At 37.4% G+C, this 24,777-nt stretch overlaps 2 protein-coding genes and 1 non-coding gene across 3 annotated transcripts; all 3 read right to left on the minus strand.

The window, feature by feature from the left end:
- Positions 1 to 217: 217 nt before the first annotated feature.
- Positions 218 to 290, minus strand: TRNAF-GAA (transfer RNA phenylalanine (anticodon GAA)). The gene has a single exon. It is a non-coding gene; the product is annotated as a tRNA-Phe (tRNA).
- On the minus strand, positions 291 to 1,390 carry LOC147496242 (uncharacterized). Its single transcript, XM_086559242.1, has 3 exons — positions 1,164 to 1,390; positions 925 to 1,040; positions 291 to 815 (listed from the first exon to the last, which is right to left on the minus strand). The coding sequence occupies exons 1-3, from the start codon at positions 1,293 to 1,295 to the stop codon at positions 473 to 475; spliced, it is 591 nt and encodes a 196-aa protein (XP_086415368.1). The 5' UTR covers positions 1,296 to 1,390; the 3' UTR covers positions 291 to 472.
- Positions 1,391 to 2,858: 1,468 nt separating this feature from the next.
- DUO3 (Homeodomain-like superfamily protein) lies at positions 2,859 to 13,259 on the minus strand. Its single transcript, XM_086559241.1, has 9 exons — positions 13,148 to 13,259; positions 11,834 to 13,068; positions 11,364 to 11,727; positions 10,223 to 10,307; positions 9,018 to 9,074; positions 8,365 to 8,424; positions 8,046 to 8,267; positions 6,263 to 7,960; positions 2,859 to 3,711 (listed from the first exon to the last, which is right to left on the minus strand). Exons 2-9 carry the CDS (start codon positions 13,053 to 13,055, stop codon positions 3,463 to 3,465), a joined length of 3,957 nt encoding a protein of 1,318 aa, XP_086415367.1. The 5' UTR covers positions 13,056 to 13,068; positions 13,148 to 13,259; the 3' UTR covers positions 2,859 to 3,462.
- Between the last annotated feature and the right edge of the window lie 11,518 nt (positions 13,260 to 24,777).

Below are 24,777 nucleotides of genomic sequence, written 5' to 3' on the forward strand. Positions count from 1 at the left end.
AGTTACAATGGATGAGCTCTACATGCATTTTTACTTTTTTAGCTTGTGCGTGCACAGGCAACACATAAAATTTGTAGCTTCTTATTTTTAATTGAATTTAACCTTACCGAGCAACAAAAAACGCAAAGAATTTAAAACAAAAATGACTATCAATATAATATTAATCAAATCTTTCAAGCAAAAAGTATTTTAAAATATAAAATTAAATGAATTTCTTTGCGGTGAGCGTGGATCGAACACGCGACCTTCAGATCTTCAGTCTGACGCTCTCCCAACTGAGCTATCCCCGCTTGGATGTCTTACTCTCAACGTAAGGCTAACTAATAAATATAAAACAAATGTACATTCAACTGAAGGATTTAGCTTTGCTGACACATTGACCACCTACAAGTTATAAAGAACAAAAAAAAAAACGTACAAGAAAGCTACACGGAACATGATGTGTAAGAAAAGATAGTCCCTGTGAGTCAGTTTAATGAGCAGCAGGATCAACTCCAACAGATTTCATAGTGTCGGCTTTAGGAGGATGCGCAAAGGCGTCTCCTCGAATAGGATCAGAAATCGCAGGATCTCTCTTGAAATCTTGGATGTGGGCGACCTTCCTAAAGAATGAGTTGCTTATGAATTTCTGGGCCTCGTCCACCACAGAATCAGGGTCCTCCACCTCCGGAATCGTCTCTCTTCTCTTCTTGCTCAGACGTACGGCCGGCGAGTTCTTCAAGTGGTGCTTCACTGTATGAAATCCTATCGCCGCTTGTAGTATAATCAGCCCAAGCGCAACATACACTGGCACAAACTGTCCCTTCAACATTGCCCTGCGACAATACGTACAACAACTTTTGTACTTAACTACATGCTCAAGGACAACCATATGCATACACGTACATACAGCTTGTATAGACGTATAGTAATACAATTTCTTACCTTGGGAACTTGGTATTGCCTCTTTGATCAGAATGGGAACCAACAAACTCAGCTGCACTTGCAAATGTTCTTCTGTTTCCTCCCATTCTACTCATCATCATTGATCTCCAATATGCCTGCACCAAAAATTTGTTTCAACAATGCATTATGCACGCACAGGCGGGAGTAAATTTCTTGATTATACAAATCTAACTTGAACTTTTGGTAACTGTATATGGAGATATTTTCTACGCACTCACCGTTGCTTTAGAAGCCATCATATAATTGAAGTGAATTACTTCACAAAATTTCCAGTTCGCTGATAACAAGATTAACTTGAAAATTGATGTGTAAATCTGTGTCACACTTCTAAGATTCTGATATTTCTGCATCCACTTTATCTTTCACAGTTACATTCCACTACTACGTACATATATATTAGCAGTAAAGGCTGTTCGGAGACACATGGTGCTCAGCCAGAAATGAGAAGACACATGGCACCAGTTGGCAGTACATGTTCACGCAGTACCCCCACGTTATGACACTTGACACGAGTTTCTGTTTTTCTTTTCCAACTCTTGCTTATCTTTACAAAAAAAAAATTGTTAACTCTTATCTTTACAATTTGAGTGAAGGAATTTAAAACTTAACACCAAACCAAAGTGAAACATATGCTGCAGTACTCGGTTAATTTTAAAAAAGACGTAGTAAGTGTCTAACGCTTCAGTTTATAACTCCTATAAGACTTAAATCTCAGGATTTCTCTTAAACGAAAATATTATATAGTGTCTTGCACATTTTATATAGTGTAAATAAGTTAGTAAGTGTAAATTAAAACAAAAAATCAAGACACTATATAAATTATTTAAGGCACTATATAAACTGCCCAATATGTAATGGACATGTTATTTTAAGAGAAAGTCTGGCCTAAATCGAGTTCTTGATATATATAATATAATTTTATGGACACAGAGACAACGGAAAGTTGGGAAGACAGAAGACATAGTAGAAAATTTACTTGAAGCTAGGTGTTTCATGTTCATTTCATTGGAAATTGACTTCCAAAGAACTTCTTCGTGGCTCAAAATGTTTGACACGACTAGAACCGCGTATCCCTGTTGCTGTTGACAAGGGATTCATAATTAGAATCACCACCAACATGGTTTCGCAACTGAACATTACAACGAAGTCCTTTTTGAAGGGAACAAATCTCACTTTTGTACATCATAATCGTTGTTAGAATATAAGATCTTATTCAGTGTGCTTTGGCAACCTCGTCATTTTATGCTCTCTAAGACTACCTGGAGTTTGCTAAGCACCAACATTTTAGGATCGTTGTGAACCATCCCAAATGTTTAGGGTATCCGTGTCTCTAATACTGTTGTTAACCAAATCCTGTTGAACCGATTGAGAGTTATTACTACTATGAAGGGCATTAGCTACAGGAGAGTCAAATTAGATGCTGATGTGGCAGTAGAACAAGGACACTGGGAATTGGGGAAATTATTAGGGATGAAATGGGGAACAGTGTGCTTACTAACACTGGAATGCTGGATACAACACCAATGTTTCAGTGGTCTACCAAGAACTGTTAGCCATTAAAGAGGTATTACATGTTTGCAAGACGCTGCATTATAAACACAAGTGGAAGTGATATCGGACTTTATGCGTGTTGCACAGCCACAGACAATCAAGAGAATGGAGGAACCTTCGTGGTTCGGTATGAATGTATTAGAATCCATCTTTCCATGGTTCCTGCTTTTGAATATGTTGAATTCAAGCATGTTTACAGGGAGACTAATAAGGCTGATGATTGTGGCCTCCCCGTGTACTTAATAAATGTAGCTATGTGTTGATGTTCCATCCTCTTTTGATGAAAGACTTGGCAAAATTGTAATGGAAGATTGACTACGTATTGCGTATCAAAGATATAATCCCACTTAATCGTCAAAAAAGAAAAAAAATGTTCACTCGTTGATATTCCATCTTTCCAGGAGTCCATATTCTATCTTTCCAAGAGTACCGTCCTGTCTATGACTGCAGAGACAGGCGAAATCAAAGACATGAACTAGCTACACCTCTCCGATAATGTTGCAAAAACTGAACATCAATAGGACCATAGGAAAACTACTCATGGCATTGTTATGAAATTATATCTACAACAAAATGACTTGACATGCATACAAAAATTACTATAGAAAAAAATATTTAACCTGTATGGATTAGAACCAAAGCAAATCAAATCTGCAGCCTTATTTGAAGCACTATCTTCTCTAGCCAACTGAGCTATTCCACGAGTGGGGTAAACTCGAATATGGCGGTCTGCCCCTATTTGTGTGTTCTTCCACCTGCATATCCGAATCAATGCTTCCACCGGTTTACTAGTAATACTGCAGTTGAGTCATCTCCTTACCTGCTTCCAGGGTTTCCTAGTGGTAAGACCATCACTTTCACCCGGTTTAGAATCGTCGATGCTCCTGGACTGTTACAATGATGATCAAATTTGACAGCAGTCTTGGATGATCTCTTCAGAAGAGATAAAAGAAGCTGCCAGCTAAATCATCCCCGTTTTGACTTTCTCCGAGTTGACTTCAAGTGGGTGGCAGATGAATCTAAACTCAACTGCAATGAACAAATTGACGTATCTTTTACTTTGCTGGCTGATCCCAACTTACGAGAACGAGAGCTAGACCGGGTGGTGACAGGTGCATTCTCTTTTGGAGCTCTAGAGATCCGTCGTACGCATAGTCGATCTTTGCAGTCCCTTCCGCTTAAATTTTTTTTGTCCACACTCAATATTGGGAGTTCCTATTTCAAGTATTGACACTCAATTAGTAAAATATAAGTCAATTCTAAAAATGAAGTAAATAAAGAAAAGAGTGCATTGTCTGGTCCTGGTACCTTTATTTCACTTTTTCAAAGGACTTACTTTAAAAACCAAAAGTCTCAATTCAAAACAATTTTACTCACAAGTAAAAATGTTTGTCAGTAAGGAGTAAGGACCTTGAAATAATCCAACGATGCTGGGATCAAATATACTTAGCTTAAAAGGGAGTTTGAAACACGGATATGTTGTCCAATTACAGTCCACAAGGTTTTATTCTGAGTTAAGAGAAACTTCAAGAACACTTGCGAGGAGGAGGATATCTTAAAGGCAGATAGGATCTACTAACAAACTAAAACAACAAGAAACCATCCCCAATCCACAAGAAGACCTTATCTAAATAACCCAAAAATCATTTGTATGCAAGCACTGATAAACTACGTAAGGTCTCCTGGACCCCATCCCTTTTCCTTCACAGACGCTCATATACTAATAGATAGTAAAAAGTAGGAATGCCTGCAGAGAAAAATCAACATGACAACATCAAGATCGATGCTCCCGAGTTAAATGGTAAAATGGATAAAGATGTTTTTGCCGACTAAATGACAAAGATTGAAAGATTTTTCACTACAGGTCAATCTGCTCAAGTGCGGGCGGCTTGAGGGTACTTGATTACGCCCAAGTTTCGTGAAATGAACAGGATGCAGCCTTAACCATGCAAGTGAGAGGCACATTCTTTATACCCCTCCGGTTCAAGTTATTAATAGTTTGAATCCTACGCAGTAAGCCACCCAACAAAAGAAAAGCACCACAGAAGCGTAGTCCTTAAGCCAAAGTGGGGAAGTGGGGAAGTGGGGTGGTGGATGTTGCCCTGCCTTAGCCAAGTCTAGCACGCTCATCTAAAAAGTCCGCTATTTTGAAAATTTAATTTATTTAGGATATCTGAGTTGGCAAGGATTGTGGCAAATCCCCATCATAAATAAAAGCGTGTACTAACAAACATTTTGGTTGATAACTACAAGAGTTTGAGATTTAAGTTGATGTTTTTAGGGTTCTTAGTGACGGATTTATCTTTTACTCTTCTACTTTTACTAGCACCGATTGATGTGATTCATCCACTCTTGCTTCCTCGCTGAAGACCATGTTGCAGACTTTCATCTATGCGACACTCTTCAAGGAAGATCCTACTATGTCAGAACTGTGTAGTGTGTACTACTGAATCCAAATCATTAGGACGGCACTAGAAAACTTTTTATTCTTTAACAGTTTTTGTTTGATTTCAAAGATACTGCTCCACTTGAGATCACAATATAATTTATGGACACTTGACTCATTTTGAATAATCCATGGATTCAATGCAATTTAAAAATTATATAGAAATAGGTAAAAAAAAAGCCCAAGAAGAAGAAGAAAATCAGAAAAGAGAATGTATGACTTTAAAACCCTAGGTAGCACCCTCCAAAGCACGGATACCTCTACACAATTGCATTGTGTCAGTGTCAGTGTCGGACGCGGACACGGCAACGGACGCGGCTTAAACACATGTCCGACGCGGCACATGTGTATCCCACGTGCAAGGGTAGTTTGGACACGGCATGGATGCGGACTGGACGGGAATGAAAAAAAATATATAATATAATAATAATAATAATATCAAAATAATAGGCCCAAAGGCCCCATTCTGAATTTTGAAGAGCTAAAAGTCCAAACAGACCTATCGCCTCCAAAAACCTTCATTTCTGCAGTCTGCACTCTCCTGCAGAATTTTGTTCTTGTGTCCTTGGAATTCTTTTCTTATGCCTCCTATGGCCTTAATTATGTTATGAGCATGACTTATTAGTTATGTGAGGTGACTTTATGACTCTTTTTATTGTTCCTGTGGTTATGAAATTTGGAATATTATGATATATGACTTACAATCTAATGTTATATCAATATAAAATATATTTTAAAATGTTATTTGAAATCTGCGTCCTCACCGTGTCCGCGTCCTACCTAAGAAGCACAGACGATGCAGTTGCGGACACCGGCACGGCAAACCTAACTTATATTTATACTCACTTGGTGTAACTACACCAAGATGATGATGATGATGATGATAGTAATAGTAGTAGTAGCAATAATATATGTAATATCATAGTCAGAGGACACATTTTCTTGGTTGGATAGAGTGTTAATGGTCAACTTAGAAATAGAACATTTAAAAAATAATTCATCTATGAATAGATACCCCCAAAATTTTGAAAACAAATTTCAGTAGTATGAAAGAAATAAACAAATGGCAAGAGAATGCTTTCAAACAAACTCAGTTATACAAAATACAGTATAGCGGGTAAAATTCTATGATATCTTGAAATTAAACCATCTTCCTATAGAAATGATTGATGGATTGATGGACCTTTTATCAGGAATACCTGGGTAAGATATCAATCCATGGAATTAAACTTAACATAAATTACACATAGCAGATAAACAGACAAACAAAAATATCCAGTACACAAGAACTGCACAATCATAAAAGAGAAAGATATGTACCTTAGTGGTGACAAGCTGTTCAGTATCGTATTCTTCTTTGTCAGAATCATCAATCTCTTCACACTCAAACTCTACATCTTCTCCAATTTCGTCCTCTGAGTCGCTCAACTCTTCCTGTTCCATAACTATTTCTGGAAGAGACTGATCGCCAACATTACCTTCGGTATCTCCACTTCTATTGTTCGGTGGAACCAGTTCATGATCACCCAGGACACGCAGTTGACTGCTGGAACTTCTTGCTATGGATGCTGTAGAGCAACTTTCACATCTTTCTTTGGACAAATTATTCACTTTATGGGCTTCTGTTAGGCTTCCACCATCCCGGAAACAATGTTTTGAAGCATTATGATTGTGTTCAGTTACTTTTCTGCCCTGTGCAACTTTTTCTTTCCTTGATGTAGAACTCAAATGTATCTCTAAGTCCAGTTCACTTGACTTCTCGTATGGGCTGGTAGGCTTAGCTACAAAAGCTTGTGGATAACTGGTGGCATGTGGTGCAGTCATAACAGATTGGGGAGAATTTTGAGGTTGATCCAAATTTTGTCGAAATGGTTCTAAATTCACTGGCGTGTAATCAGCGGAAACAATTGATGAATCCTTATACACCGCATCTTTCCTTTGCAAAAGTGGATGAAAGTCAATACCACTTGATTTTTTGGACTTATCTGAACTTAGCAATTTGTAGAAGCTATCAACTGTTGAACTGGCACGTGATGGCTTACAAAATTGCTTGAAGTTTTCTTGAAGCTGATTTCCTGCTGTGGAATTGAATATATTAGATGTACTAGAGACTATTGGGCAGTATGCCAAATGCCCATCTTCTGGGGCCTGTAACAGCAAAGGATGCATCTGAAGATCTGATTCAGTGCCACTTTCCTCTCTAACAGGTTGATCCGAACGGCCTCCTGGATCTTGAGGACATTGAGTAATGATACTGTGATGGGAGGGAGTAGTTTTGTTCACATCATTGACTGAAACCCTCCTCCCTGTTTTGGCAAGATGAGGTGACCTTCGGACCAGATTTTCGGCATCAGTACCACTACTAGTTATCACAGTAGAATGAGACGATACACAATGATAACTTTTAAAAGCCGACTGGGAAAGCACACGAACAGATGGGGGAAGGTTCACAGGGGGTAAGTCAGGTGCTAACTTAACAGGCCGGGCATCATTCCTTTTACGAACTCTACGTGGCCGCAAACTGGCAAGGCTCTTGGAGGATTGGGACAAGAAATGTGGACTGAAATGATTGGAAGCCACGGCATAAGATGTATTATATGTAATATGAGTCAAATGAGAAATTTTCTGAAAATATTGTGGGAACTTGGAAGAAAGATATTCACGAGTGTAACCATCTAGATGTGGCAGTTCTCCAGACAGACAACCAGCTGGTAAACCACTGACATAAACACGGTCTCGTGGTTGCAAAATACCAGGTCGCAAATCACTTCTATCGTTGCTGGTTGGAGTAAATTTATCTGAGTCGACTCTTGCGTTTGCAGGTCTCCAATCTCCTAAAAAGGCTTCATGCACATACGCTTCATCCTCATCGTCCACATTATCATTTCCACTTTTCTCCTCTTCAGAAGAATTATTAACCGGATTCTCCTCTTCAGCAGAATTATTAACCAGATTATCCTCTTCAGCAGAATTATTAACCAAATTATCCTCTTCAACAGAATAATTAACCAGATTATCCTGCATCCATATTAGGATCATGAGGCCAAAATCGCCTGGAATAGGAAGTTCACACCAAAGAGAAATAACATAAATAAAGACCCACCTCTTTCTGAGATGCAGCATGCCAACTTGCCATAGCTGCAGATTTAGACATTTTTTTCTGCAAGGCATATAAACGCCGCTTCTCTTTTTTAGCTTCATCTGACTTATAAGACTTCTGAGTTCCAAGAGCAACCCTCCATTGCCGAGGTAACAAGGAGGGATCCCTATATGGCACAATAAATTGCCATACTGACATCCAATCAAGCTTAAATCTCTTCAGACCCTGGAATTAGAGTCAACCCATATTCTTAGATTTTTCTGAACAATAAGAAAAATTGTAAACAACAAGAAAAATCAACAACCTGACCCTATTTACTCACCTCATAAATTCGAGCCTTCTCTTCTGAAGTCAAAGGAGAGGTCTTCATCTGCCGTACAGCCTACATAAACAGATTTCTTAAGCTTACTGGTTAAAATAGGATGACTTATGAAACTTCAAAAATTTAACAATTGATAAAATCATATAAACACAAGAAAATAAGAAGGTAGTACACTAAAATGAAGCAAAAATAAATATTTTATCATTTAGTTAAATATATATATAGGGAGGGATAGACCCACATTCATTATGCCATATCATGCCCACATTTTCGACATACAAATGAATTAAGTCTGGGTTTTTGTGGATAAGATTTGCCCACATTGAAGATCATTCTCACAAAAAATTATCCTGTTTGGATATGTTTAACCTGGTCAAAATTAGTAGTCATTTCTGAACTTCTATCTAACGGTCCAAAACTCTCGGATTTCATAACAACTTTTGATATGATTAGAATTCTTTGAATAAGCTGAATTTTTGTAAGCATGTTCTCCATAGTGGGGGGATCATATATGTAAAAAAACCGCCCTCAATTCAACTTTCAAGTCCACATTTTTCTTAAATGTGTGCATAATGTGGCTCTAATGAATGTGACTCTATCCCTCGCCATTCAGGGGCATATGTTGTTTGATATGCAAGGTAACGCAAATATACCTTTATAGGATTCTCAGGTGCTTTAGAAGAACAGCGGTTTTTCTGCCTAACAAAGATCTGCAACACAAGAGTTACAAGGTATCAAACAGCTAGACTAATAATACACAACAATGTAGATATGTCCTGTAACTATTCCCCTCGGAAATAAGTAAAAACACAGAGTACCAGTGACCGTACAAGTTTAAGAATAGATCTGAAGATAGCAAGTCTGTACACAACTTTATAGTGCAAAATAACAATTGACTTTATCATTATCCTTAGACGACCAACAGGAACGCTAAGATCTCCCGCATCAAGTTTCAACCTCTTTTATCCATGTTATTTTAAATTATATTTGTTGGAACAAAGAAATCTAAATTTCTATACTTGTTTTGTTCTTCTATTGCCACTGAGAATGTGTTTTGGATCACAGTTCAACATGATGTTGCCTGTTACTTTAATTTAAGTCCAGATAAATAACAATGACATATTCAATCAAACATAATAATAGAATAGTGCGGCAACAAATAATCCAGCTTATCATCCGTGTCATGCCATAAAAGCTTCAAACAAGGAAGATCGCTGAATTAGTAACTAAAGATTAAAACTGGTCGAACTAACTATTAAAGTTACAATTTGGCCAAGAACGAGTATTTGGAAAAAAAAGGATACCCTCCAAAATTTTCTTCTTCGTGTAGACGACTATGATGCATGAAGGACTCTCAAAATCAACAAAAAAAAAAGAAAGAGGGTAAAGATAATAACCAAAATAGATGCATTATGTATGAACAGAGTGTGACACTCATCGAGTCATTATTGAGATCAAGGAGCTTCTATTTGATTGGCCTCATGAATCTCCACTTTTAACGGCACAGACAAATTAAGTGATGCTGCTCTTCCAATCATTCAGAAAGTACTCAATAGATATCAATCTTCACAATTTTAGCTGAACTACCAAAACGAAAAACTGAGGAAATAATAAATTATTAAATAAATAAATAAACGTAAAAACGAAAATTTCATAGAGATGAACAAAAAGTATTTACAAATAGAACCATTAGGGGAAAAAAAATCAAAATCAGTATAAACAAGAATGGGTAAGAGAACAATAGAAATAATACCCAATAACAAAGAGGTGTACAATAACACGGGGAAAAACAGGGGGAGAGAAAGAGAACTGGAGAACTGAACCTATGACATGCCACAAATTTAAGAAATGTAACAACCTGATGCTTGGATTTGCACGGTAGATAGCGTTGCTGAATTGCCTTCCAGTCAGTGTTATACTCCATCATGCCCATTGCAAGTAACCTGTGAAACACATCCGAAGAACATAACGAACAGAAAACCATTAGAAATAATCATTTTCCCTTTGGTAATTTTTTTTTTAAAGGTAACAGATTTAAACATTCAGGGATGCAAAACATGAAAACAGAAAATATAACCACCAATCCATGACATTGTAAAGAGAATGCTGCGCTAATAAACCTTTAAAGGAATCAAAGCTAGAATTTCATGTCTGAAAATTAAAACAAAAAAACTGAATAGAAACATGCATTGAAGTTGTAAAGAATGTCACCTAATTGAGTCTTATCTTATATTAGTCATGCACATAAATGCAAGCCATCCATGTCTGATCTTAGGTATTTCAATACAAATCACATGAGACAGAAACCATAAACTGAAGATCATTCCACAGAACTCAAAACGAACAAATTTCCATAAACTGATTAGATTTGTCACAAATAACTGATTAACTGAAGTGCATGTCAAGTAAATGATAATGACCTCTAACCTTCCCACCTCACTGACTAACTGAAGTGCTTAGCTAATGTGAAATTGAGGTGGTAATGTGGTATAGACCTTTGACCATCCCACTATATCTGCCAACTAATTGTGGTCATGAAAACAGAATTTTCTTTTTTTACTTTCTAAAATGCAGGCATTTATTATAGAAGAGATACGGAGGTGATGGAGAGATTCACCTTACACTAGGTAATAGAAGCTAGAGCATACCATAAAAATTTGGGTCCAGGGTCTTGGGATCAAATCCCACCTTCAGCTGGCTAAGGGGCATTTAAGGATTTAGGGTAATAATGTCTTAACTATAGAAAAAATGTGAATATAAAGATAATAACAATAGAAAATAAGAAGATACAACATAACAGGCATACAAAACATAAATAACATGCACAGCTAATGACCTATAGAAGCTACAAAAAACCAGAATACAGTATCTTCAAAAACTGGTGGTGGTGATATAGGAGAGAAGAGTAACGACATGCAAAACCAGTAACTAGAAGATGTCCCACTATTATAATGGGCAAGAGTAGGGTAACAACAGGAGTACAAGCATATTAAACTCACTCGTCCTCTGTATCAGTGAAAAGCACCCTATTTGCAACTGACGGCGGAGGCGGCTTATGTGGATATAATGCTGGATTGAATAACGGGTAAAATCTCTGTGCCAGTGAAACAATTCTCTTTGGGGCAGGAGCAATTGATTGCTTCTTGGTTTTTTCCACAAGTGTAGCAGCCAGGGTCTTCTTAGGTGGCTGATTAGGGTTCGAAGATGATGAAACCGCACTGGGTTTGTGGGAAGTAGCTCCTCTCAAGGATTTGCCATTAGCCTCGCGAGATGGGGGGATGTCACAAACGGGAAAAAGAGGTTCTTTCGCATATCGGTCGCCACCCAAAGCTTCTACATAACACAGTTGATTCTCTTTAACGGCTGCGAGATGGGTCATAATCAAAAAGCAACAAGTAAAAATATCAGAACTATGAGAAAGTCTACTGTTTGTTATCGAATATATGTCAACTATATATATTCCACCTACCTTTTGAAACATCGGCAATATAGCTCCCTACTAAACTAAGAGGCGCTGCATCGAGAATTGATAGTACCTGACCAGTTACTCGAGGCACCCACTGACAATCCTTGCTCATGGGACGGACTTCTTTTTGTGGACCAGGTGAAGAGGTTTCGCCAACAGGGAAAGGCAACTGATCAGACGCTGATGGCTGGATGTAAGGAGGGCGAAAGCAATAATCAGGATAGGGAACCTTTCTCTGTGACAATAATACTTTGTCTCGACTATGAACCAATTCTGATAACAATCTTCGAGTTTCAACAGCAATTTCCTGACGAGAAGGATCAAGAACAGACAGAGAGAACACCTGAACAAGAAGCTGAGTATGCTCGTGTATTAAACAATGTAACTGCCCTATTTGATGTGGAGTGAAGCCGCTTAGTGTACCGCCAGCTTTCGGAGAGCTCTCAGGCAATGAATATTTCCAAGTAAGTGCAGGATAAGGTACAAGGGGTATTAGAGGACGCAACGGTCTGTTACCTTGCCCTAAGAACTTTCTGTTCTGTCTAGTCTGAGGCCGACCTCCTCTCTTCTTTCTCTCCAAGTTTTCATCAAGATCACTATTATCGAGTGCCTCTTCAATTTCAACCTCAAAGTCGGCATCATTATCTTCATCTTCATCATCTACATTTCCATTTTCCTCTACACACTGGTCTTCGCTTTCTCCCCCACCCAGTAATACAGCAGCAAGAAACTTACGGTACTCTTGTTCGTCGTCAACATTACATTCCTCATCATCATCCGTTCCCTGGAGAAACGTCTCCAGCTCATCAAGTGAAAAATTGGCAAGCGAATAACGAGCCCGAGTGCGTCTACAAATAGCATCCTCATTATCCAATTCCATAATAATATGATCATCATTTCCAGTATCCAAAGTAATAATATGATTCTCGTCGGGTTCAGGAAATTTCCTCTTTTTAGGTGGTGGTGAATGTGGTGGTGCTCCTTCATTATTATTAGTAGTAGTAGTAGCAATGGGTGATAAATGTTCGTTTTCAGAGCTGAGACTAGAGGAGGCTTCGGGTGAACAAGGATGGTCCTTGATAAATGGGTTGAAATCAACATCATCATCTTCTTCATCTTCTTCTTCAAATTCTACTTCTTCTTCTTCTTCTTCTTCTTCTTCTTCTTCGTCGGGTGGCAAAGAATTGCAATCTAATAATGGCCTCACTTTCTTCCTCATCCTCATTTTACTTTTCACTCTGACAATAATAATAATAATAAATAAATCGTTAAAGAAGAAGTGGAATTTTAATCACAAACAAATCCAATCGCACGCACCTTGTTTCTTTCTTTGTTCGACGGTTTGGGGGTTACGACTTACGATGATAATAAATCTGTTTTGTTTTGTTTTGTTTTGAGTTCGTGTTTTATTTTCTGGGCCGGACCAATTCACCCACGTACGACTTATACTACATCCCAATTGTTATGGTGGGCTATCAGAATACATGTCTAAATTTCAAAATATCGTCGCACCAAATAGTATAAGTTATATCGACTCGTGTATGTACTATACAGTATAGCCCACGTAGATGATTGATTATTACTACTATGTACTAGTCGTGTTTTTTTATTCGAGTTTATACTTAGTCGACTAAAAAGACACGCTGATGATCGAGATGATAAAGTAAAGATCAATGTGGTAAATGCTAGTTCTGATCACCTGGCCATCATGATAAATCTTAATGATAAAGATGATATTAGAGGAGAACATGAAAAACCTTTTAAATTTTATAACATGTGGTTCACTGATAGTACTTGCATGCCTGTTATAGATACTGTTTGGAATTCTATTTCTCATGACTTGCCTGATATTAATGTCATTCTTAAAAATAAGATAACTAAACAACATCTCTCCATTTGGAATAAGAAAGTGTTTGGCAACATCTTTACCAATATTAAAAAAGTCAATAAAGAGCTGGAAGAGGTGTTGAAGAAACCTTTCTCTCTATCCAATTATGAAACAGCAAAAGGTTTAAAAACTGAGCTGTTTGAGTGGTTGGTTAAGGAGGAAAGCTTTTGGAAACAGAAATCCACTATTCACTGGTTGAAGGAGGGGGGGGGAAAAATACTAAGTTTTTCCATCTTTCAACCATTTTCAGAAGAAGGAAAAATAGCATAGAGAAGCTACAGAGGCAAGGGGGAGGATGGAGTGTAGGGAGAACTGAAGTAGGGGAGAATATAAACTCCTACTTTAGAGCTCTCTTCAATTCTGATCATCCCCAAAGAAATGATAGTATCCTAAATCTGTTCAAACCCTATATCACAGATAAGGAAAATGAGAGCCTTACTGCCATTCCCACTTATGAGGATATTTGGAGAACAGTTAAAAAGATGGGCAGCCTAAAGGCCCCTGAACCTGATGGGTTCCAAGGGTGCTTCTATCAAAACACTTGGGATATTGTGGGCAGTAGTATTGTTGCTTTTGTGCAGGATTTCTTTACTAAGGGGGCGCTTAACCCCACTTTTAATGAAACGTATATTGCCCTTATTCCTAAGATAAATAATCCGGAGACTGTGGCTAATTTTAGACCTATTAGTCTTTGCAACTTTTGTTACAAAGTCATCTCTAAGTTGTTAGCCAATAGATTAAAGAGGCACCTAAACAAGATTGTTTCTCCCTTTCAAGGGGCTTTCATAAAAGGGAGAAATATAGGGGATAATACTGGTTCGGCATGTGAGCTCTTTCATCATATGAAAAACATGAAAGATAAAAAGAATGGGTGGGTTGCTTTAAAATTGGATATGGCAAAAGTCTATGATAGGGTAGAATGGTCTCTCATAGATAACATCTTTGAGAAGTTGGGGTTTAGCCAAAGGTGGAGAAATTTGATTAAGCAATGTATATCTACTGTTTCCTTTCAAGTCCTTTTGAATGTGACTCCTCTTGATAAGATCATCCCTGAAAGAGGCCTTAGACAAGGGGATCCTCTATCCCCCTATCTTTTTATCATTATGTCTGAGGCTCTTTCAAGGATGATTGCCAAAGCTGAGGAGGAGGGGAAAATCCATGGGATTAAGATTAGAAGAGCTTCTCCTCCTATATCCCATCTTCTCTATGCTGATGACTTAATCCTGTTCACTAGAGGTAATCTTAAGGATGGGGGTCACCTCAAGGACATCCTGAAAGACTACTGTGCTGCTTCTGGGCAATTGATTAACTATGATAAGTCAAGCATTTTCTTTAGTAGGAACATGAAGTTTAGAAACAAAATTAAGTTAAAAAAGTTCTGGAAAATGAGACTTTTTGATCCTAAGGATAAGTATTTAGGGATACCTATTATGCTTTCTCAAAGGAAGGCAGAGGATTTTGACTTCTTAGTGGACAAAATCCATAACAAGATTAAAGGCTGGAAGGCTAAGGTGCTCTCACAGGCTGGAAGGGCTACCCTAATCCAGTCTGTGGTACAAGCCACTCCTATCTATAATATGTCAACATATATGCTTCCCAAGTCTACCTGTGACAAGATAGATAAAGCATGTAGAGATTTCTTTTGGCATGGTACTGATAATTCAAAAAGTGTCCATACCATTGGGTGGGACAATTTATGCAAACCCAAATCTGCAGGAGGTTTGGGATTTAGAAAGATGAGAGACATAAATGTAGCCATGTTAGCCAAGCTACCTTGGAAAGCAGCTACTGATTTTGATTCTATATGGACAAAGACTCTTGCAAGTATTTATGGAAAGAATTGGATTGGAGAAGTATGGAAACCACCTGGGTATGCTTCCTATTTTTGGAAAGGCATACACAAAACTTTCAATCTGATTAATGGGGGTTTGATATGGGGGATCCATAGTGGGACTTCCACATCTGTTCTGGATGACCCTTGGGTGCTCTGTAATGGGAAACCCAAGACTCTGAGAGAACTAGGGGGGAAGATCCCGTGACTTTGAAGATCTTCATGTGGTGACTGTTCGGTGAGGATAAGTCCGGATGGGATGAAGCAAAGCTCACGACTTTCTTCCCTCCTTTCTTAGTTGCTAGGATCAAGGAAGTGTTAATCGGGCCTTTGGGACAAGGGAATGATAAGATGGTTTGGAGTGGGGAGAAGTCAGGGAAACTCACAGTGAAATCTGCCTATAAACACATATCGATGGATAATGATATAGGGCAGAGCTCTAGCCTGAATACTCATACTGTGAAGCACATTTGGAAAGCTAGAATCCCAGCTAACCTCCAGCTGTTCCTATGGAAAGTGTATATGGATGCTTTGCCAATGGGGGATAGGCTGGAGGCTAGACATATGGTGGGGGATTTCTCCTGTCCTTTGTGTTACAAGAGTATGGAAACAGATAGTCATCTGTTTTTTGACTGTGAATGGTCCAGACTTCTGTGGTTCACATCAGGCTTAGGTCTGAGAATGGAAAACAAAGGCAGCAACAATGCCAAAGTATGGATCACAAAGTTTCTTAGTTGGTGCAATAACAAGAGCCAACACATATCTCAGGCAGGAGTCCAGGCTTGCTATCTGCTAAATAACATCTGGAAAACAAGAAATGAAGCTAAGTTTGAACAAAGGGTTCCAAACAGGGAAAGAACAATTAGAAGAAGTGAAATGGGAGGCCTACAAATGCAACAATGGCTTTGCAGAAAGCAAAAAACAGAATGAGATCTCTAACCCCCCTGAGTTTACTTTAGATAGATTGAAATATGATTTAGATGCTATGTTCCCTGAGATTCCTAATGATTGTGTTATCTTAAGGTTTGATGCTGCTTTTCAGGCTTGCTCGGGGAGGCAGCAGCTGGTACAATAGCTTGGGACTCGGAAGGCAAAGTGGTAGGGGCAGGTACTAGGAAATTCAAAGCCAGGTCAGCAGAGGAAGCAGAGATGGTTGCAGCTGAGGTGGCTATAGGACTGGCCCTTGCTTTTGGGTGGACTGAAGTGTATATAGAAGGGGACTGTTCAGAGGTTATAAAGGCACTAAATAGCCAGTCTTGTTCATGGTTGTATGAGAGCTTGAGAGACTATGTTGCTCAGTTAAGCTCTGCTTTTGAGTTTTGTAAATTTAAGTGGATAAACAGGGAGTCTAATGGTGAGGCTCATCAGTTAGCAAAATGGGCCTCCCAAATGCAACAAAGGGATCAGCTACCACACTGTATCCTGACAAACAAGATTACCCCTGTACTGATCTAGTTCTATGAATATATAAGGTATTATCGAAAAAAAAAAAAAAAAAAAAAGTAAAGATACATGCTCGTATGAGGTCAATTTCAGTCATTGTGTTGCTTTATGAAATTTGAGATAACGTCGGCAAGTCTACATCTCTTATTCGATATGGAGAGTGGTTGAAAACTAACTTGTTTTTAATAGCATCGTTAAATTTATTAAACAACGTGACTCAAATTCTACATACCTTCTCATCTCATCACTAAAGTTTTCCTTCTCTATTTGTTAGTTTCTCTTTCCCAATGGATTGTATCTAAAAACGAAACCTCGACAAACATACATGCTTGTGATAGTGCCACACGACTCATGAGTTGTGACACATCTCCGTATGAAGGCCTCATACTATAGGCATCACAACTTTGTTTGCTCAATTCTTGGATAAAGTCTAATCAAAGTATTACTTGGTAGTGTGGCTCCTTGGCTCCAACATTAAAGATCAATTGGTATCGATTGTATCAGCCATATAGTCGATTTTAGAGAAGTTCTATATGCCAAATTTGTGTGGTCTACGGGAATCCATTCTTTCAACTCTTGAAGCAAAACATATAGTGAACAATGCTCATTCTATAAATTATGCGTACCTTAATGGTCAACTTGTCGCACTTTAAATTGAAAGATCATGAGGCTCTTTGGACCTTCAGCTTAATTAAGAGCAATACAACCAACTCCTCCTTTATATGCTTCATGAGTTTTTAACTCCACGTCTCATTCATGGTATTATTTCAGCATCATGAAAAATAATGATTGAGGCTCTTTAGACGTGATACATTCAACATCAATATTGTTTTTGGATTTTTTTTGTTTCTCCTCTTAGAAAATCACGTCTTACTTCTCTGTTAAACACTTAAACCAATGTGGTAGGCCATTGATTTTGTCTGCTTTTCATTGATTTGGAAAGTGGAATTCTTTCCTAAATTGGTTTGTTCTTATACAAATGGGATATTATGAATTTAGGAAAGGACTTCTTTGGTTGCTAGGACTTCTTCGATTGCAAGGACTTCTTCAATTGACTCTTTTGAGGAGTGCTTACATGGCAATTAGCTTAATAGATAGAACACCACATAGGAAAGAAATCGTCCACCTTTTTTTTTTTTTTTTTTTTTATCAGCAAGCGAGGTTGTTAACGAGGTCCCCTACTCAGCTTTAATATAGAGAGAGGTGATATAAATATTTATTTAACAATCATCTTAACTCTTTTTCCATGTAAAAGTGATGTCTTTATACACATATCACTACTAAAAAAAGGGTTTTTTTATCTCGATTCCAAAAATTGGGTAATTATCTCAGTTGTACTAGAAACCGATATAATAAGTTCCATGAATAAGTTTTTAGCAACAAACAAATATATATTATCTCGATTCTATTTGGCTGAGATAATAAAACGTAGATTTTATCGCACTAGAGTATAACTATTGTAATTGTCGATTTGATTATCTCACTTCATCTGAGGTAATTGTGATATGCTTCAAAGAGTGATAAGTTTTTATCACACTACATACTAAAAAAAGGGTTTATAAGCATATAGCCTCCCACAAAGTAATGGAGGCTTACACCTCTAGGTTAAGATTTTTGCTTTGCTGAAGTTGTCAACTTCATGCATTACGTAGCAAGAATTTCAAAGCATTACATGCACTCATTCGATCATTGATAAAAAGTAATTATATTGAAAAAAGTAATGGCACCCAACACAATCTACCTAATTTACCGTAAACTAACTAGCTAGTAAGTTTGGAGTAGTTTAAACCCCTTAATAGTAGTCTATTTATGCCAATTATATTTATAATAATATAAGTTTATCACTATCTATTTGTTTTTGTGTATTATAGGTCTTAGAGTTGAATACACTACTAAAACAGTGGAGCTAGCCTTGTATAGAAAATTGCAAAACCCAACCAATAAAATACTATTTTGGATACAACCTTAAGTGTTAAAAGATCAATTTCAGAAAAGATCACTCCTAGCTTGTCCATTTACATGTCTATAAAACATACATACACAATTTACCAAAAACCGACAACTAAATCCTATAGAGCATGAAGCTTACAATATGTTCAACATAATAAATATGCAATACTCCCTAATGAAAATATATAGAATGAATAAAAAATTCTGGAATTTGAAGATGCTTTGTGAATTTAAAATTGAATATTGACCTTTGCCAGTGTACCAAAATTTAGGCAATTGCTTCAAACTTTCTTCAATTTGAAATATGAATTTCCAAAAATGTATTAATTGAAGCCTAATAGCAGGTTAAGGAAGTGATATCCAATTAAAAAACAAAAAATTAGAACCCTACGAAACAATTGAATAACTGAATTTGATAGAACCCTAAACATAAAAGTGGAAGAAAAGAAGAAAGAAACTACCGAAACCCTAAGCAAAATTGTTGGAAAAGCTAAGAAGAAAAGGAAGTAGAAGAGCAGCGGTAATAGTTGGAGCATGAACACAATACTCTTCTTCAGGAAGTGTGTATAATTGTCTTTCGTGCAGGTCGTAGAATGCGTGCGCGAAAGTTTGAAGAGACCGTGTCCTTTTTTTTTTTCTTTATTTCACCGAGATATCATGAACGAGATTTAAGGGAAACCACAATTATCTTAGATGAAGTGAGATAATCAAATTGACAATTACAACGGTTATACTCTAGCGCAATAAAACCTACGTTTTATTATCCCGGCCAATAAGAATCGAGGTAATATATATTTGTTCGTTGCTAAAAACTAATTCATGGAACTTATTACATTGGTTATGGAACTTATTACATCGGTTTTTAGTACAATTGAGATTACCCAATTTTCGGAACCGAGATTAAAAAAACCCTTTTTTTAGTACGACCTTTTCTTTTTAAAACTCCTCCCAGCTTTTGGCTCCAACTGAAGACTTGTTTGATTTGCTTTGTGTGACGGGGGACCATAGTTTGTTAAGATTCCGCTATGAACAAGCAATAAGATACGAAGTGGTGTTTTTGTTTCTCAGAATAATTGTCATGAGATAGTCCCTCTACTTCGTCATGAGTACATTAACAAATCTGATATTCTTAATATTCTAATGCATGGCACTACACAATAACAGGCTATTTGCAACGGCAAAGAAACGTTGTTAATAATTTTCGCAATGCTTTTTAAGCATTGCAAATATGGCGTGGGTAAAGTGTTGGAAATTTTTGCAACGGTTAATAAGCATTGCAAACAGAAATTTCCAACGGTTATTAATCGTTGCAAACAGAAATTCCCAACGCTTATTAACCGTTGCAAGAAAAATTTTCCAACGATTTTTAAACGTTGCAAATATTATTTGTATTGCTTGTTTATGTCTATTTCGTACAAAATTTTAGTAACATTTTTAAATTTGTAACGGTTATAAGCCGTTGCTGATGGGTTGCAAATAAAAAAAAAATCTCATATTTTATAGCGAAATAGCTAAACCTGCCCCATTTTATTATTTTATTAGGACGCACTTAATCTACAAAAATAACACTACTTGTTATAATATTGAAACAAACATCTCATTTCCATATTGAAACAAACATCTCATTTCCATATTGAAACAAACATCACATTTCCATGATAAAATCCTCATTACCTTTTCATACCATTTGACAAGTAAATAATAGCAAACACAAGCAAAAGACTGAAAAAATAGGATATTTGTTAAATATGCAATATAACTTCAAAATATTTTCTAAGAGTTACAAATTCATATTTACAAATAAGAGTAACATATTCAATACGATTTTCCAAACAATCTCGAATCATTGCAATACCAAGTATTGGTGATGGCTTCACTCACTATAAATCCTAGTGCGGCTCCACAAAGTCCATCTAATTCCTAAAAATTCACAAAACAAATAATGAACTTACAAATACAATAGTACTAATTAAACTCATGCAATTAATTAAATATTTGAAAATCTACCTAAAGAAAGTAAGAAGTTGAACAAATGAGAAAATGAAGAGTGAAATTTTAAGCTTTTACCTTGATGAGGAGCTTAAGGTGAGCATGATCATTTGATTGGGGAGCACTTATTTTGTTTTGCTTCTTGCTTTTCCCTCCATCGATCAAATTGATACCCTACACAACACACTGAACAACACATTAAACAACAACAAAATGATATATCTAGCTATTCTAAAAGGCTTTGAAACACTTTATATATAACAAAAGAACCACTTCTATAAACCTAGGACTGTCCAACACTTTATATATAAACAAAAGCACCACTTCTATAAACCTAGGACTGTCCAAAAATATTGTCCTGCATCAACATGTACTAGCAAGCCATGGACCCAACATAACTCTAAAAAGGAAGGGTCGGAACATAACAATGTATAGAGCAGATCGACCTACTTTGTAACTTGATTAGAGTGGTACCCCCGGTGCTAAGTCCAACTTTAGCTTAGCTTCTGACTCGAATCGGACATCTTGCCTTATTCCGTTTTTAATAAATGGAATGGAGGCTAACTGCTTATAAAAACTTTACCTTTGCTTTCTCTCTCTAGTAATGAAATGAAATTCCTTTTCTTCTTACTTAAGAGGGCGTAAAAGCAAGTAAGAAAAAAGAAGGTGGTGCGCGTGGAAGAATGGACAAGTGGGAATTGAACCCCCCGAGGGCAAGCAAGCCCTTCTACCCCATTCGATTATCTTCCGACAACCATTCACTCTTCTATCACCGATCGACGATTCAGTATGCAAGATCAGCCTCCTCTCCATATAATGATATTAAATAAATAGGCGCAGATTGCGATACGATCTGCCAATCGCGTAGGAGCTGGAAATAGAGAATCCCGTGATAGGCAGGGCGGCGGAATCCACCCAACGGGAAATAACGCTTCTGTTATGGCAATGGGTGCGGTGTGACCGCGAAAGATATCGTGGGAGGGAGGGCAAAAGTGCTTTGATTTATGATTCTTTGAATTGTTCGGGATTTAGAAGATGGGAGGACTGTGGACCTTTATGATATTTCTCAATAGCAATGGCCACCAGATAGCACTGAAGTGAAGAGTAATCAACAAGCTCCATCTTCTGGCTGGATAGCATGGAAGAGAAAACCAACGTGCTTTACTTCACCAAGTAAGAAACTCGCCTTGTCTTGAATCCTCAATTTTACTTTAAGTCTCATGAACTCATCCGTATATTGCTGAACGGACTGTAGATATTGTTGCCTCAAAAACAGCCATTGCTTAAGCAAGGCCCCCCGGATCCACGGACGGTTAGCACATCTAAACATCTGCTTTTGAATCCAGTCCCCAAGGTTGTTAGCTCTGCCTCCCTATTGAATACCATTCGACTCCTTCTTTCTATCGAGTTCAGCACCGAGCCTCCGCTTAATGGAAAACACCTTTATTTTGTCCTGCACCCTTCTACGAGCTTCTACCAAGGATCAATGTTATACCTTTCAAACGCCGATGAAGCAGTAGAAGCGCATGCAGTAGCTGATAAGAGCCCAAAACTGTAGTTTTAACCCCTTAATAATCATACTGTTAGACCAATTATGTGAATAATAAGTAAGAGTTAATACTGATTAAGTGTTTTTTATGCATTTCAGGCTTCAAAGTCCATTATGTGCAGAAATGTGCCACTTTAGCGAGATAAAGGAGCAAAAGTCAACAGAACTTCCGAATGCCATATCTTTGGACTCAGACCTCGGATTGAGACCTACCTTATGTCAAAATGACCGGCTCGGAAAGAGCTTTGCAATGGTCCAAGCCTTGACCCAATCAGAGGAGCAGAAGTGGACGAAAAGTCTATGGAAGCCAACTGCAGCTGAAGAGGCCTTTTGAATTTGAAAGAATTGGGTTTTAGGCCTGATTCTCTGGCCCAAACCATGGCTCCAAGCCCATGCACGATTTTTGGATCTGAATGTATAAGAACAAAAGCTTAACTCATTGTTAATGGTAGATTAAATAGTAGAGAATTAGGATAGATAGCTTAGAATAGAAAGTAGCCATTAAAATAGCTTCTAGATCTAGATTTAATTGTTTTCTTTAATTAGTTTCAAATCCCTTATTAGATTAAACCTTTGGATCTTGTTCTTCAAATTAATTAGATCAATAAAGTAGTATTTCTTATCAATTTCGATTTTTGTCAAATCCAATTCTAGATCTAATTTCAATTCATGTCCTTATTTCAATTTAGTCATTAAATTAGATTTCATTATTGTTAAATTAAGTAAATTTCAATGCTTTATATTATGTTTAGTTTTAATCTAAATGGAAATGATTATGAATGATTCAAGGCTAAACCTCCATTAGAGGGGTTGTGAAGCCTTGATGAAAGCTTGAGTCCGATTATCGTGGAGTCGTTAAGTATTTTTTATTTCCACTCTAGAAATGATTAGTTCACCATGAGAATGGGTTTAATTGTTCACATGCTAGTTATGATTGGTAGAAATGCCATGTATAATTAGGGATTAGGAATAACCAATTGTTCTCAAGCGATTCATTCGATTAGGATTTACGACGATTAAATCGTTAGTGGATTAAATTGAGTTAAGGTGGAATCAATCCCCCTCTAACTCCTTATCATAGAATCAACGTAGCCTTCCCATAATTATTTAGATAATCGACTAGTTGCATCTTGTGGATAGTTGCATCGTAGTATAATTCCCTTCGTAAAACTCTCATAGACTTAAAAACGACTAGTTAGATTAGAAAACATCCATGCTAGAGCACTAGGAGTGGAACGAACTTATCTACTCCACTATATCTCATAGGATTGAGAGTAGAAATCTTTGATAATTCAAGCACGTAAAAGTATAAGTTTAGTTTACTTACGTTGTGAATTCATAGTTCATTTCGTAGGTAGACTATTCATTTTTATCATATTCATTACAGTTATCAATTTTCATTCTTATCAAATGGCGCCGCTGCCATCTTAGTTGCACTTTAGCATTGTTTTCATAATAGAATTAGTAATTTTTAAGTCCCATTTCACCCGCCCACCCTTGTTTGATTCATACTTGTGGTTGCCGCTTTTGATTTTGGAAAAATTCGCGAGAAAATACAGGAAGCCAGGCTTCAAAAGAGAAGCGACCAGCTATGTTACCGGAATTTGATCAATACAATCGAAGCGCCAGCAAAGAGAGCGCCACCAGCTAAGTCAATGGACTTTCGAATTTACATAGAGATGCCACGCCAGCAAGATATAAAAGATAAGCCAGCGCTTTTAGCTGAAATTTCCGGTTTCCACAGGTTTGCTTGAACTTCGAGTTGTCAAGTTTTTCGTGTTTTATTCTCTTATATACACGAACACGCGCATAAAGACGCTATTCATAAAGCGAAGCAAGGACGAATCGTATTCCTTTTCTTCCACACCTCGCGATCTCCTGTTAGAGGTTTATACTAGTACATCGAAATTGTTTGGAGTGTTGCATGTTTAGTTAAGCTCGACTTAGCCTTGCATGAGATTAAGGTCCGGCGAACAAAACACCTAACGTAAATACACAACAACATCAACAAACAAGTCTATCTAGTATACCACAAACTACACCTCTAGCTACTATATCACACACACCACCGATATAATGGGGAAGAAAGAGACTCCTCTCTCGGACTTCTACAAAGCCTTGGCGATAGCCCCAAATCTTGCATCGTTCTAGCGGACCACCGGGATTTTCAAATCCTCCAAATATTTTTAATTTGTTACCCGTGTTTCATGGTTTAGACCATGAAAAACCTTACCAAAGATCGTAGGATTGAACAAGTCCTAACAACATTCCACCATCCTACGGTTGGTTGAACAAAT

This window comes from Coptis chinensis, chromosome 5, assembly GCF_015680905.1.
Source record: "Coptis chinensis isolate HL-2020 chromosome 5, ASM1568090v1, whole genome shotgun sequence".
NCBI lineage: Eukaryota > Viridiplantae > Streptophyta > Magnoliopsida > Ranunculales > Ranunculaceae > Coptis > Coptis chinensis.